Source organism: Dendrobium catenatum, unplaced genomic scaffold, assembly GCF_001605985.2.
Source record: "Dendrobium catenatum unplaced genomic scaffold, ASM160598v2 fragScaff_scaffold_459, whole genome shotgun sequence".
Classification (NCBI taxonomy): Eukaryota; Viridiplantae; Streptophyta; class Magnoliopsida; order Asparagales; family Orchidaceae; genus Dendrobium; species Dendrobium catenatum.
The window spans coordinates 604,430-620,366 of NW_021318921.1; the positions used below are offsets into that span (position 1 = coordinate 604,430).

Here is a 15,937-nt window from a genome sequence, read left to right on the forward strand (position 1 = left end):
TCTCCTATAGAGTCCAATGTCGGGCATTTACTTCAAAATTTATGTAAGTTTTAATATATATACCATGAGGCGTAAGCCTCATTCCAGTGAGGCGAGACGGGCCTCAAGGCGGGCCTCAATCAAGTTGAGGCGCAAGCCTCATAAAAAAAAACTTGAGGCGTAAGTATCGAGGCGTTTTTTACTAGAATTGCGCAAAGGCGGGCCTCAAGGCGAGCCTCATATTGCGCAATCTTAAACCATGTTGTAATTCAATGGCGATAATGCCAGGTTTACCCGGGCTCCATTGAATATGGTTATGAAGGTCTAGCCAATCCTTTTACTTATTTAATTTGATGTTCTTTGTAATTGTGAAAAAGAAATGAATCATGCTACTTAAGAATTATGATGTTGTTACCAATAAATTAGTTTAATGATTGATGAATTTAAGGGTTTGAATTATTTCTCTTGTTATATTAAGCTGTTATTTAGATTACATAATTTGCTGAGCCTCATAGCTCACCAGTTACTTCTTACTGGCTGTTTTTATAGGAAAAGGAAAAGAAAAAGTGGAGAAAGATTGATAAGCAACTATTTAAGTTTTATGTCAATGTTTATTTAAATTTTGAATATGCTCTTGAGGTTAGTAAACTTGTTTAATGTTGTAATACTTTGAATTGTTTTGGATTTCATTAGTGGCTCTGTATAAAATCTTTGATGTGATGAAATTTGGGGAATTATTAGATGCTTCCTTTGTTATTCCAAATGATGTTTATATGATCTTTTATTTAGATCTGAAATGAACTTAACAGAAATGAGAGGTAGATGATGGAAATATTATAGTGATTCTTGTTACACTCTACAGCATCGTATAGTGATACTGTGGGGTGTTACAGGGTGGATAACTCAAAGTTTTGAAGCTAATAATTGGAAGTCTTGTAAAGCTTTTGGAGCCCATAGAAGTGGGGAGAGTTATAGTTTTGGTACTACAAGTCAAGGAGTTATCATTGAATTTTGTGTTCAATGATAGAAGTTTAGTTTGCTAAATATAGACAGAGCAAACTTATGAGGATGATATGTAAGTTTTGTTACAAATCATGTGGAGTTCCTTTGAACTTTTGAGTATTTAAAGAAGATAGTTCACTCTTCTAATTTTAGGTTAGGAGAATGAGAGGGAGGCATGATTGGAGTTCCTATGCTTAGCTAAAACTCTTATAAATTTCTTTGAAAGTCATTTGGAAACTTTCATGTAGGTTTAAACTTTAAAGAAGCAACAAACAAGGAGGTGGGGGGATTTCCTATGTCTTCTGGGCTAAGGAAGGTATGGGGGTTTCCTACAATTTTTGGCTTGTAGGAAAGAAAGGAGAAAATGCAACTTAGGGGTTGCAAATTCATGAATGTTATTTGAATATTTGATGTTAAAAGTTAGATGTGCACTCTCCTAATTTGGGTTGGAGAATGAGAGGAAGTTAAGGCTTAAACTCCTATGCTTGAGTGGAATTGTTTTTTGATTTTAGCTCAAAAAATAAATGATTTGCGTGTAGGCTTGATTCACTCAACATGGCTGAAGTGAATGATGGAATTTCCTACGACTCTTGAGTTGTAGAAAGAACAAAGAAATATGCAACTTGTGGTTGCAAATCGGAGGAGTTTCTTTAAGCATTTGGTGTTCAAAGAAAAGGATGTTCATTCATCTAACTTGGGTTATGGGAATGAAAGAGAGATAAGATTTAGATTCCTATGTTTGATGAAACTATTTATTGATTTTGACTCAACAAAGAAATAGTTGTTTGATCTACTTAACGTGGGTTAAGTAGATGCGGGAATTTGTTACAACTTTGAGTCATATGGGAAAGATATGTAGCATGCAACTTAGAGGTTGCAAATCAACAATGAATCATTGTATTTTGTCTCCAATAATGTGTGATTATCTACCTAGTTTGGGTTATGTAAATATGGGAAGCAATATGCAACTTAGAGGTTGCTAATTGGAGGAGATTCTTTGAATATTTGGTGTTCAAAGAGAGATAACCATTCAATTAATTTAGGCTAAGTTAATGAGGAGGAAGGAAGACTAGGATTTGGATCCTATGTCTAAGGGGGGTTATTCATTGGTTTTATGTTCCAACAAATAGGGTAGGAGAACTTAGAATTTGGTCCTTAGTTTATGAGTTTATGGCATGATGCATGCAAGATTTTAGGGAAAATGTAACTTAGAGAGTTACAAATAAAAAAATAAAAATAAAAATGTAGGATTTTAGGGAGATCCAAGACATTGTGCATGGGGGAGATTGATGATAGCTCCTAAGGAATGCTAGAATTCATGCAACGTAACGCTTTGAGCCTTGAGGAGACTCCAAGTATCATGCATGAGGGAGATGTGAACTTGAAAGAGAGCTCCCTATTTTCTTTTAGAGTATTTTTGAGAGGGAAGATTCATTCCTACAACTTCTAGGGGATTTTAAAATCAATTTTGATGTTATCTAAAGAACTTAGAAGTGTTTAGGCGAGTCACCATTTGAATGCCTCTAGATAAATCCTAAAGATCAAAATTTTTTATGATCCAGGAGAAACCTAAGAGTATGCATAAGATGGTTTATCATTTTAGGAGTTTTATCACATGCTCAACTTTATTGTCATTGCCCTCAACCTTTCAATTTACAAATTACACTAATCATGTTAAATAATCTCAATGTAGGGTGTGATACAATCCATTGGCTTTTGAGAGCCATGGGATACTCCACCTTTGCTTCACAAGCATTAGAAACTAATTAAGCATGTTTAGGACACTTGCAAGTTTAGGAAATTTGGTGATCCAAGCAAGAGACCTATGGCACATGATTTTGACTCATGCTAGGATAGGAAACATACACTTCTAAAGCTTTTAAAAAGTTTTTTTAATCTATTTTGACATGATTAGATTATCTTAAGAAATGCATGAAGATGAGTTTTCGATTTTAGGGATTGGCACGATAGAGCAACTGGTCACTTGACCATTTCTCTACAAGCTTTGCAACATACACAAAATGAGTTTGGTTGGTCTTGCTTGTTCTAGGATTTACAAAATGAATCTTTGGGGATTTATGTAAAATTCTGCAACAAGCTATCAATATATCCTTTCAAACAATATCAAATACATTTTGAATATCCACCATAGCTTTTAGAAATATTAACAAGTTCTTTACCCATGCAAGTTTTCCATATTTCGTGCCAATTTTGTCATGACACGTTATTTTAGGAAAAGAAATATAACTTGCAATATTTAGAGATAATCTGCACCTCAATATTCGATTCAACATCAAATAATATCTCCTAACCTAGGATTTGATTGTAGGTGATAGTGTTGGAATGCAATATAATACTATTTCATGCATTTGGAGGTGTAGGATATCAATCCAAATGCCCTACACGCACCAACATGCCTTTTAGCTCTCACATGAGAGTGATTCGATGAAAATTGCCAAATTTTCATGAATTTGCTAAGCGGGAGCAAGCATGAGGTTTTGTTTGGGGTTTGCAAATTAATTGCAAATGTTTCTAAGGTCCTAAGGGACTCGGGAGCGCCAACCACATATCAACGGCTTAAAGACCTAGAGATTTTCTATGTTTTGAGGAATTTAATCTTGCTGGGTCAAGTCACGACACAACCAGAATGCTCCTACCTTGCAAAGGTGAGATTGAGGAAGAATGGGATGATGATTCGTTGTCCAAGCCTCTCTAGAAATCCCTCGCACTTTTGTATCACTCCCAGATGCTGATTTTTCTATCATGAGCTCGCCGGAGTTGGTTTGAGAGGGAAGGGAAGCTCTCTACCTTCTCTTAACTGTAATAGGGACTAACCACCACACCCCTTTGCTCTGGATTTTGGAAGAGGAAACATAGAACAACAACAAGAGGAAGTTTCCCTCTTTAAGGGAGAAGAGGAGTACAACTATCAGTTTAGCCCCAATTGCACCAAGCTCCACTCGAATTCTCCCAGATGCATGAGAAGGGTCTCTTGTTTCCAGCCGCACGACTCCTGCATGTCCCGACCCTCAGGAATACCTCGTCGATCTCCTTTAAGTCGGATGTACATATGCAAGCAGGAGCGAATTGCTTTGCTTGTTCGGCTCTACACGCGCATGAGATATCCTCTTCTCTGCTAGCTCGGATGCACGAAAGTTTGAGGGATTGGCGGTTAGGGGTGTAAGTGAGCCGAGCCTGCTCGAGCTCGACACGTTTATGGGCTCACGAGTCGAGCTTATCGAGTTCATGAGTCGAGCTCGAGCTCGTTTTATAAATGAGCTCGAGTTCGAGCTTGATGAGACTCGGTTCATGAGCTCATGAGCCGACTCGAATAATTATTAATATTTAAAAATAATTTTATTTTATTTATTAAATTTAAATATTTAAAATAATAATAATTATTTAAAATATTTATTAAAATAAAAAATAAATTAATATTTAATGTTTAAAATTAATAATAAATGTTTAAAATATTTAAATATTTAAAATAATCTATAATATTTAAAAAATCACTCCGAGGCTCGCGAGCCGACTCGAGCTCATTTATAGTGGGACAAGCTCAAGTTTAAGCTCGTCTTTTAAGCTCAACTCGAGCTCGAGCTTGAGCCGACTTCCTGACTAATGAGTTGAGCTCGATAAGGCCACTACTCGACTCGTTTACACCCCTATCGATGACAGCTCCTTCGTCTCCTTTGAATTGGACACAACAAGCAGGCATCAACTCTCCTTCCCTCCCTCGATTGGTATGGCATTCAATCAAGCAGAAGAAAAGTGCTAATGGAATGGAAGCCTCCCTGCCCTCTCGACTTTTCAATGTGCTCAAAATGAAGCCTGCTATTCGATAAGATCTCTTGCCATAAGATATGATATCCTGCATTGTCAATTCTTGCTACAACGGCAAAAATCAACAGCAAAAGGGGGAAAAGACTTGTAGCCAACTGCTCTTTGTATTTCAACCATTGGATTTGATTTCCTAATTTAGGAAAGTCAAATGAGCTGAGATTGGATAAATTAGGTTGAAATTGAGCCTGAATCGGAGTCTATTTGGATCAATTTGGTTCAATTCAAGTCCGATTAGGTCCGATCGAGTCAATTTTATAAAATTGGATTCAAATCGGTGCCGAATTGGGTCGAATTTGGTTCGATGGAGCTCGATTGACGATCTTGATCGATTTGAGTCGATGTTGATCAATTTGACTTTAATTGGATTAAATTGAGTTTGTTTGGACTTCATTTAGGCCCAATATGGGTCAATTTAGGTTTGAAGTTATTCGATCGAGCGCGATTGAGTCCAATTGGGCTTAACTCGGCTCAATTGGAGTCGGGTCGACAAGAAAATTTTCAATATAAATATATGTATGTATTTCAAGCCATATATTTATATAATTACATATTAAAATTAAATATACAATAACCATAAGTTTGATCTATAACATCCATCTATTACTACCCTGCTGGTTACTAAACAATGAAACACAATGTAATAATAAACTAAACCTACAATTCTGACTCTGATCAATCTCACTCTACTGGTCCCCTTTCTGGACCCGAATGAGTTTACAAAGCCTAGCAGGAACCCAAACTACCAATGCTTTCAACGCAAGGTCTCAAGAATCAATATGCATGCTTATCTCAATCAGTATAAAATTTATTAATCATGAGTATAAATAGTAAACAATCTATGCAATCAATATAAGGATCAATATGATCAATAAAACGAAAGCATCTTACTAAGTATAGGAATCTATCGACCTATAAAAAAACCAGTAAAAGTTTTTAATCAATACTAGATACTGTACAGTAAAATGAGCATCAATTATCTATCAAATATATCATGTTAATGATTCTATCAGATATTACTATCAAATGATATGTTTTGTGTATTTGTCTGTTAGTATACCATATTGATATGCTATACCAATATGTCTATCAATGTTTATAAGTATACCTGTCATATGCTATGTCATGCGGTATCAATCTCAATGCTAGTTCTAGTAGTCCTACATTAATTATACCTATCAATCAATTTATATGCTATCATGTAAATGCAATCATGGATGCTATTATAATATAGCAAGACAAGGCTTCTAGCTTTAATATTATATTTTCATCATTCAATCTGTCATTAATTAGTTTCATCAATCCATCAATCATTCAATCATATCTTTTAATTAATCATTTACTTTAACAGATGGCTTTCAATAAATTAATAAAGAGTCGTTATTCTCTTCAATTATAATCTTGTTCTTCTCGATCAGATCTAACATCAATAGAATGCGGGGTCATCAATATTCCTAGTTGATGTAAGAGAAAGAAAAAGAGATATACTTGTTCTTCTTTTGTAATTATAAACATTGGCTTCTTTTTTTTTGTAAGGAGGTGAGATGGAGGCGATTTTTTTGGTGGAGAGCAGGGAGGTTGAAGGGTTTAGTGATAGAGAGAGGATGTGGAGGAAGAAGAAGAAGAAGAAGAAGAAGAAGAAGAAAGGGTAGAGAGGGGTGTCTAGGATGGTCGGCTGGTGGGTGCAGAGTGCAGACTTTTGTGAGGCTGCCAGAGGGAGGTCGGATAGTGGGGTGTGCTGCACAAGGGTGATGGACGGGTAGCTTGGGTTTCGATTTTGTTATGAGATTAGAAGATCGAGAGAGGGAAGTGGCAGGGTTGCCGCATCATCATGGGAGGGTGGCCTGGTGAGGTCTTGTGCAAAACAAAGAGGAGTGCGGAGAGGGCACTGTGTGAGGCTTGGGCACATGAGAAGAGGAGTTTCATACTTTCATGAGATTTGTGCGAGAGATTGAGCAGAAGAGGGCTCGAGTGTGAGTCTACTATACGAATCAAATGGGGAAACCGTGAGAGATGGTTCAATTTTGGTTTAGCAAGCATAGGGGTCGAGCATGGGCAGGTTTTGTCGTGAGTGGGTTGCAAGTAATGGGTTGTTGGGTTAGTTTTTGATGAGTGGGTAGTTTTAGGCTTAGGAATTTAATTAATTTAAAACAATTTTTAATATACATTCAATATTAATTTTGAAATTAATGACAATATTTATTTATATTAATCATACATTGATTCTCTCGCTAGATTTTCATCGTTTGATTGGGTTGATTCAACCTTGCTCCACACACAAAATTTCAATTTTCTTGTCGATCGAAAACCCCGGCTAATTGGGTGAGATCTTAGTTGTTTTAGCTATCCCGAACGCGCCGACGCTATTTTTTTTGCAAACGGTAATTATTTCAACGATTTTGGGTTTTGGCTGACATGTTTTAGACAACTTCCGTGTGATTTTGAGTTGTTCGATTGCCATTTTCATCGCGCTTTTTTATTTGACATTAGTGCCCTTATAGAGGTTGACATCTATGTGTGAACCATATTTTTTAGGATAGCATTTGTTGAGTGTTGACTCACATATGATTCACAAAATGACGGTTGAACACAATGACGTCAGAGGTAAACAATAGAGTCTCACAGAAGATTAACTTGAAAGTCTTAAATTCGTTCTTACTCTCCAACTGGCTGTCCAAATGAACTGATGCATTACAATGATCAAAATAAATCTCCTCCTGTACCACTTGAATGATTACAATGAAACAATGAGTATGAGGGGGAGAAATTTGTGCGGGAGCTCATAGATACACACATTTTCCCTTAGATAAAAATAAAAAAAAAATAAAAAAAATAAAAATAAAAAATATTTATTATTATTTAAAAAATCCTCTCAGTAAGCAAATAATAATACTAATAAATAAAAAATAATGCATAAAAATCCTTTTGATAATTTTTTGGCTTCACCTTTTTCAATCACAACAAGTGGTTCAATTTTTCACTCTTGCGTTTGTTGGCTTTATTGCTTAAAACCATGGATGTTATGCATATGCTGTATTAGAAAGAAAAAGACTTGGATCTTCTTATTGGCTATTTCTTTGCAACTAAATTGTAACAGCCAAAAGTATAAACTGCATAGCAGTATATAGATGCAAAAAAATTGTAAAATTTAGGCGTTTTTTCTCTGTCAAAATATACTCGAATATTACAGGAATATTTTGCTTAGCTGCCAAAACTTCATGTTATATTATGGTATGTAGTTCCAATTGTTCATCTTGTACTAATTTTACTTCATGAAAATTCTGTGATTGTAGGTTTGCACATCAGATGAAACATGTAGACAGGCAAAAGTCAGTGAACTTTTTGTTTATCAGAACTTTAGCAGGGTCCCAGCCGAGAACGTGGAGGCTGGAGATATTTGTGCCGTTTGTGGAATAAATGATATAATGGTAAGCAGTCCACCCGGACCCAACCTGTAGTTGTATTTTTTTCAGTCTGCATATCTATGAGCTTTTTCTTTGGAAACGTGTCATGCAGATGATAGCTTATTATCATTCTCATGTTTATCCAGATTGGAGAGACAATAGCTGATAAAAGCTCTTGGAAAGCACTACCCACCATCAAAGTAGAGGAGCCGACAGTAAAAATGTCTTTCTCTATCAATACTTCTCCATTTGTTGGTCGGGAGGTATAATTCATTTACAATAAATGAAATTTAATAATTCACATGATGCATTTGAAATTCCAAAAACATAGTCACCCTTACAATGCTTTTCCAGTTTTATTTATGAAAATATTCTTCCAAAGTATGGATTGACATGTAAAATTTTACTGGTCACAAACCACAAGTGACAAGTCTACAAACTTTAGTGCTGAATCAAAGTAAGCATTCACTGCAATTTTATTTTTTTTGTTCTCTTGCACTATTAGCAGATGACATTCAAGTTCTGGCATCAACTAGATCACTCTTTGTTTCTCATATTAAATTCTTTTAATTTTTTAATATTTTTTATTACTATGGATTTCTTATTACTTGAATTTGAAAGGATCAATGATAATATTCTCATCTTTTTCTCTTTGATTATTGTTCATTTAGTTCTTCGTTTAGGGATTCCTTGGTTGAGAATATTTTAAGTGTATTGCAGTTTAAAAGCATGGTTGTCATGATTTTGAATGTTTGGTTGAGAGTAAGGTAAATTCAATTCGGAATATATTGTATAGCAAAGCTTTGCTTTTCTTTTTGCTCAACCTCATAGCATGCATGCGTCCTGCACCTCCACCTGCAACCTTAGTTGCGACCTCCAGCCTCATTGTGACCTCTTGTTAATCTGCGACCATCACAACCTGCTTCGACCCACGTTACCCACATTATGAAATATCTTGGTGCCAGCATCTCATTCCTCGTGGAGGTGACTATCCTCTGCCTATAGGGCCTTAGCTTTAAGAACACTTTTTCCCCAACCTCAAACTGGATGCCATTCCTATGCCATCTGCATGTTTATTCATAATATGCTAAGAACTCAACAGATGTTTCTTCAATTCTTTCAACACTCTATCCCTCTCTTCCAAGTACTCCTCTACTAAAGAAACTGGGGTGCTACTATGCCCATGCCTAAAATGCACCAGGTGAGGTGGATCCTGTCCGTACAACACTTTGAATGGGGTCCTCTAAGAAGTCGAATGGTATGAAGTATTGTACTAGTACTCTGCCATGCTAACCACTTGGCTCACATTTGAGGTGTCTCCGACACAAAGCATCATAGGTATGTCTCCAAGCTCCCATTAACCTCCTCCATTTGCCCATTTGTCTGAGGGTGGTAGGCAGCGCTCCTCTTCAGTACTGTCCCTTGTAGTTTGAATAACTCCCTCCAAAGTGATTGAGGATCACCTTATCCTTGTCGGATACTATAGACTCTGGTATCCCATGCAGTCTGATCACCTCCCCGATGAAAGCCGATGCCACCGTTACTGTCGTGTAGGGTGTCGTAGAGGAATGAAATGAGCATACTTGCTCAGTCTGTCTACTACCACTAAAATCATTGTGAACCCTTCCGATCGAGGTAATTCATCTATGAAATCCATGTATACCTCCTCCCACACTTGACCTGGTAGAGCTAAGGGCTATTGTAATCCCCTTGGAGATATGGCCATGTACTTGTTCCTAAGACATATCTCACATATGGCTATCAACTTCTCCATATCTTTGTGCATCCACTTCCAGTACAACTCTGAGGCAAGTCCACTATATGTTTTCTGCACCCCTATGACCCCCAACAACACTTCCATGGAACTCCTAGAGGTGTAGAATATTGACCGATGTGCTAGGCATCACAAATCTCCTTTGTTACAGAAGCCTCTCCCCTTCTAAAGAAAAACCTGGGTGGCTACTCCCAAACTTCAGTAAGTCCGCCCTAATCCTTCCGTGCTCCTCATCCCAGGCACTCTCCACCTTAATGGCCCCCCAATCCAGAATCAGTGGTATCAACACTACTATCGTCTGTAACTCTCCCATACATCTGGACAAGGCATCTGCTGCCTTGTCTCTATCCCTGGCCTGCACTGGATTTCAAAGTCATATCCCAATAACTTTGACAACCATCTTTGGTGCTCCTCTGTCACAATCCTCTACTCCAACAAGTACTTCAGACTCCGCTGGTCTGTCTTGATGATGAGATGTTGATCCAACTAGTAGGGTCGCTACTTCTGGATGGCTAGCACAATGACCATCAATTCCTTCTCATAGACCGACTTCAGCCGGCTCTAGCTGTTAACACTTGGCTGAAGTAGGCGATGGGACGATGGGTATGCATGAGTACTGTTCCCAATCCATACCCTGAAGCATCTGTCTCCATTATAAAGACCTGAGTGAAATGTGATAGGGCCAAGACAGGTACGGGGTCATGGCCTTCTTCAACCTATTAAAAGCTGCTGTGGCCACTGATAGGAAGTACTTGTAGATCACAAGTATTTCCTATCAATCTTCTGAAAACAACGAAATTCTTCACAAAAATCTGCACAAAATCTCAAAAACAGTATATAATTTGTATTATTTGATGAAAGGGAAATGGAAAATAGTAAGATATAATTGATCCTCAATTCGAGAGGAGAATCGATCTCTCCCAAATCTCTAGACATCGCTAGAGCCCAAAGGAAACCTAAATTTAAGAGATCTCAAATTTCAGCCAAATTCAAGATGCCATAACCCTAGGAAAACAAACTATTTAATGCATATAAATAAAAAGAAATCCCTAAACAACCCCTACATTCAAATTTCCCTCCCAAAACCTTAAAGAGTTCGGTCCTTATACCTGTGCCTTGACGTATACCTCTCGTCACATCTGAGCCCCTTCGCCCTCTTATCTTGTAGTTCTGTCTCTGTGAGCTTCTTGAAGTTGTCCCCAAGTCTTCCTCTTGCAGTCTTTTTCTTCGAAGTCCCCCGAAGTGTATCCGGTGTTGGCTCATTGGATTTCAATAAGGTGGTGGTCATCCTGTACAAGCCTCCTGAGTTGCCGCCTCTCGTCTCTCCCTCCAGGTGCTTCTGATTTTCTACCAATTGAGCTAGCTCCATAGCCTCTCCCAAATCATGAGGCCTCATTACTCTAACCGCTGCTCGATCTATGGTGTCAATCCCTTCATGAAGTTTCCCTCTAGCACTGTCTCAGAAAGGCGGTCCAATCTGCTAGCAAGGTACTCGAATAGCTCACAGTACTTTGTCACTGAACCCTCCTGTTTCAAGGCGAAGAACTGCACGTAGAAGTCTCCTCCCTTACCCGTTCGGAAACTTTCTACCAAACAATCCTTGAATTCTCTCCAACTCTGTATGCGTCTTCGCATGTCCCTACACTGATAACAAGATAAAGCCTTCCCTTTTAAACATACCCACCACCATCAGTCTCTCCTCTTATGTCATCCCAATGACGGCGAAATATCTTTCTATCTTGTAGATCCACCCGTGTGCATTCTTCCCCTCAAAGATTGGCATCTTCAGTTTCCTCACCCTCGGGTCATACCCGTTTCCCCTAAATCCTCCATAACCTCCCATTCCTCAAAGCAGAGGTGCTCCCCAATTGTCACGATATTCCCTCCGACGATCATACCCAAATCATTCATCAAAGTTCCCTTTTCTTCTTTCAAAATCAGCACCCCGACGATCGAAATCATCCTCTCTCCTTACAAATTTAGCATCACTTCTTGCTTAGCCATTGCTCATCTCCTCCCTAGAAAGTGGTTCTAGAGGAGGCATTCCATCTTCTCCCTCCAGGTTCTTCACTTCTGGCTTTTCCCTTCCCCTAGACGTGTTAGTGTTCCCATCTCTTCCATGACTGCCAGTAGTTTACTTTGTTTTCGATGTCACCGGTTTGGTTTTGGCTTCAAGCAATTTCTTCAACATGTCTTCCACCATGGCGAATTTTTCCTCCATCTTTTCATTGACGGATGCAATCTGACTATGAAAATTAGTCACCTTATCCTCAAAATCTGCTTTGAATTGCCCAAGTTCTCCCTCCAAAACTTTCACTTTGCTTTTGGCCATTGTTTCCCCTTCGATTGACGTGCTTTGATACCAATTTTATAGGAAGTACTTGTAGATCTCAAGTATTTCCTATCAATCTTTTGAAAACAATGAGAATTATTCCCAAAAATCCACATAAAATCTCAAAAATAGTAGATAATTTATATTATTTGATGAAAAAGGAAAATAACAAGATACAATTGATTCTCAATTCGAGAGGAGGATCAATCTCTCCCAAATCTCTAGACGCCGCTAGAGCCCAAAGAAAACCTAAATCTAAGAGATCTCAAATTTCAGCCAAATTCAAGATGCCCTAACCCTAGGAAAACAAACTATTTAATGCATACAAATCAAAAGGAAATCTCTAAACAGTCCCTACATTCAAATTTCCCTCCCAAAACCCTCAAAAATCCTTCCTAAATCGACCATTTGGCTCTTGCGGTGCAGTCGGCCACGAAAAGAGGTGAAGGTTTTGCATGGACCGGCTGGACCGATCTAACAGTTGCCTCCCCCCACAAGAACACATTCTTCTTTAGCTGTTATGTCAGTGGCCATGTGATGGTGCTATAGCCCTTCACGAACCTCCTGTAGTAGCCAGTCAACCCTATAAATACCCTCAGCACCCTGAGATTCTTGGGCAGTGGCCATCTTAACATAGCCTCAATTTTGGCTTGATCTGCAACTGCACCCTTCTGAGAGACTACATGTCCCAAGTACTTCACACTGGCCTGGGCAAAGCAACATTTCTTCATATTGGTCTTCAGCTAATGCTCTTGTAACACCCCTAAAACCTTCCTCAAGTGTTTCCAATGCTCCTCTAACCTACTGTAATCCAGAATATCATAAAAAACACTAGCACAAATAACCTGAGATAGGATTGGAAAACCTTATTCATGAGGGACTGTAAAGTGACTGGGGCATTAGTGGACAACAAGGCATCACTAGGAATTCATAATGTCCCTCATGAGTTCTGAAAGTAGTCTTAGGCACACCCTCCCTTTTCATTATGATCTGATGGTGCCCTAACTTCAGATTTATCTTGGTAAAATAACTACCCCACTTAGCTCATCCAATAGCTCATCTATCGCTGTGATAAGAAATTTGTTTGACACAATTTCCTTATTTACAGCCCTATAGTCCACTGTTGATCTCGTTTTTGTATGAGGTTACTTTAACCTTTTTAAACCCAGTAAAACTTTAACCCAATCCAGCTCAAGCCTTGATTCAGCCTTCAAATTAATATCAAACCTAGTTTAGGATCTATCCAATCATTAGTAATCATTTAATTGATTACAAATTATCAGGATAATTCAAACTTAAACTTTGAAACCCAAAGTCCAGTTCATATCTAGAAATTCAAACCAAATCCAAGGTTCAAAGGCCCTATCCTGAATGCCTTTTTCAGTACTTGTTCAAATATTTCAAAACCCAGTCAACTGATCCCTTATTCGGAATCTATCAATTGCATAATGATAGGACATGTCCTGGGGTCATCCCTCCAAGTTTGAGCTCAATCTGATATCTCTAACCCCAGAAACTAAACTCAGTTCCAAAAGCTGTAAAACCTTCATATATTTACCACCCGTGCCACTGGACCTATCACTCAGTGGAATTTGACATTGAAGTCCCCTCCAAACCTTTTGATCCCTTCCAAGCCTTTGATATTGACTTGCTAAGTATTGATCTACATTTTTTTGGATTCACTTTGACCCAGAATAGACTTGAGGCTAAAATGACCAAAATGCCCTTTAAGAGAATTTTTGAGCTTTTGACCAAAATTCAATCTGACTTGACCTAATCAACCATTGAAACCTCCTCCGATCATTTTTAAACACTTTTTGGGATCTAATAGACCTAATTTCAAATCCTGGGTCAACTTGGTTGCCTAGATCAACCAAGTTTGGCCTAAAGGCCCCTTAAGGGTCAAAACAGTTATTTTGACTCAATGACCCATTAAAGGCCCAAATGGGTGATTTTAACCCAAATGATCAATCTAATTTCTGAAACCACCTCTACTAGATCTCATTTGCCATTTCAAACATGTTTGATTCAAACCTAGGTCCTGGGTCAACCTAGTTGACCAAGTCAACTTAGTTTCGCCCATTAACCCTTTAAGGGTTTAAATGGGTTAATATGAACCATTTGATCAAATCAATGCTATCAAAACCCTCAAACCTACTCCATTTGATGCTTTGAGTATTTTTAATGATGCTTTGAGTGTTTCAAAATTTATGTGGAGTTAAACTATGGTTAATTTAACCAACTTAATTTACTTTGACTTGGTCAAATCTCCTCAAAATTTCATATGCTTACTCAAATTCTAATCCCATAGCTTGATATTCCTTCCAAGTCAGCTCAAGACCAACCTTATGCCACTTTACATGATATGTCATTTTGTTTGACAAGTTGACTAGTTAAACTAGAAAAAAGGCCATTAAAAGATCAAATTACCTCTCTCATCATGGATGAGTATGGGCTATACTCACCACTTGCCCTCTCCATCCCCTTTGAGCATGCTTGATGAGGATTTGATAGCCTTCCATCTATCTTAATTAAGGGGGACAATCATTAGAAGGAGTGGATATACTATGCTTAACTCAATACTTTGTATTTTTATCAACTACCTTCCAAATTTTGTAATTCCAGCATATCTTAGCTCTTAAGTAAGAACAAGAGAGTTTCTCCATCTATAAATAAGGCCCCTCCAGCCGGTAGAAAGGTGGTTGCAAAACTTGAGAGCCTAATTTGAGAAGAGAGAGAGAGAAAGAGAGAGAAAGGATATTCCTATAGCAATTTTCAATCCAGCAGTCAAAAGTTCTTGGACCATTCATCAAAGTTGTAGAGGATTTTAGCAGCTTTATAACAATCCCAAGATCATCAAAATCCATCTACAAGATTGTAAGATATCTCAATTTTTCTCTAAAACTTTAATTTGAAATTGTAGCAAATCTACAATACATGAAACCTCCAAACTTCAGGTGTTGGAAGATTACATTGCCTTCTAGCTGTGTTTCAAATTTTGTTAGATTTTGTTGAGTATTTTGAAAGATTTGGGCGTTTGAATTTTTGAACTAATTTTGACTCTGGTTCAACCAGAGTCGTCCGATCGCGCCTTCAACGCGATCAGACGGCCTAAAATCGGCTGTGTCAGCTGATTTTGGGAATGTTCCAATAAGCATTCCTTGAAATCCCTCAAACTCTGTATGGGCCTCCTCATGTCCCTCCACTGGTACCAAGCGAACGACTTCCCTTCCAAACGTAAGCCAGCTGCCATCAGTTTCTCATTCTCCATCAACCCATTGATGGCGAAATACCTCTCTACCTTGTAGATCCACCCATGTGCATCATCCCTTTCAAAAATGAACATCTGCAGCTTCCGGACCTTCGGATTCCCCCATTTCCCTTGATTCCTCTATAATTTCCACCCTCATACCAATACCCATCTTCACTTTCTTCCCTCCTTTCAAAATCAGCATCCCTCCTACCATAATCCCTCTCTTTTCCTTCCCAATCAGCCCCCCCCCCCCCCATAACCCCCCCCTTTTCCCTCCCAACCCGCCCCCCCCCCCCCATAGCCATCCTTATCTTCATATATTCCGCCTCTCTCTATGATATCTTCATCGTATT

At 38.3% G+C, this 15,937-nt stretch overlaps 1 protein-coding gene across 1 annotated transcript in view; it reads left to right on the top strand.

The window, feature by feature from the left end:
• LOC110112620 (putative elongation factor TypA-like SVR3, chloroplastic) overlaps positions 1 to 15,937 on the top strand; it is a gene marked incomplete in the record, with an annotated part of 32,608 nt that overhangs the window by 12,629 nt on the left and 4,042 nt on the right. Inside the window, 2 exon segments of the mRNA XM_028694341.1 lie at positions 8,115 to 8,249; positions 8,372 to 8,488. Of these exon segments, the coding sequence (XP_028550174.1) occupies positions 8,115 to 8,249; positions 8,372 to 8,488 (252 nt within the window).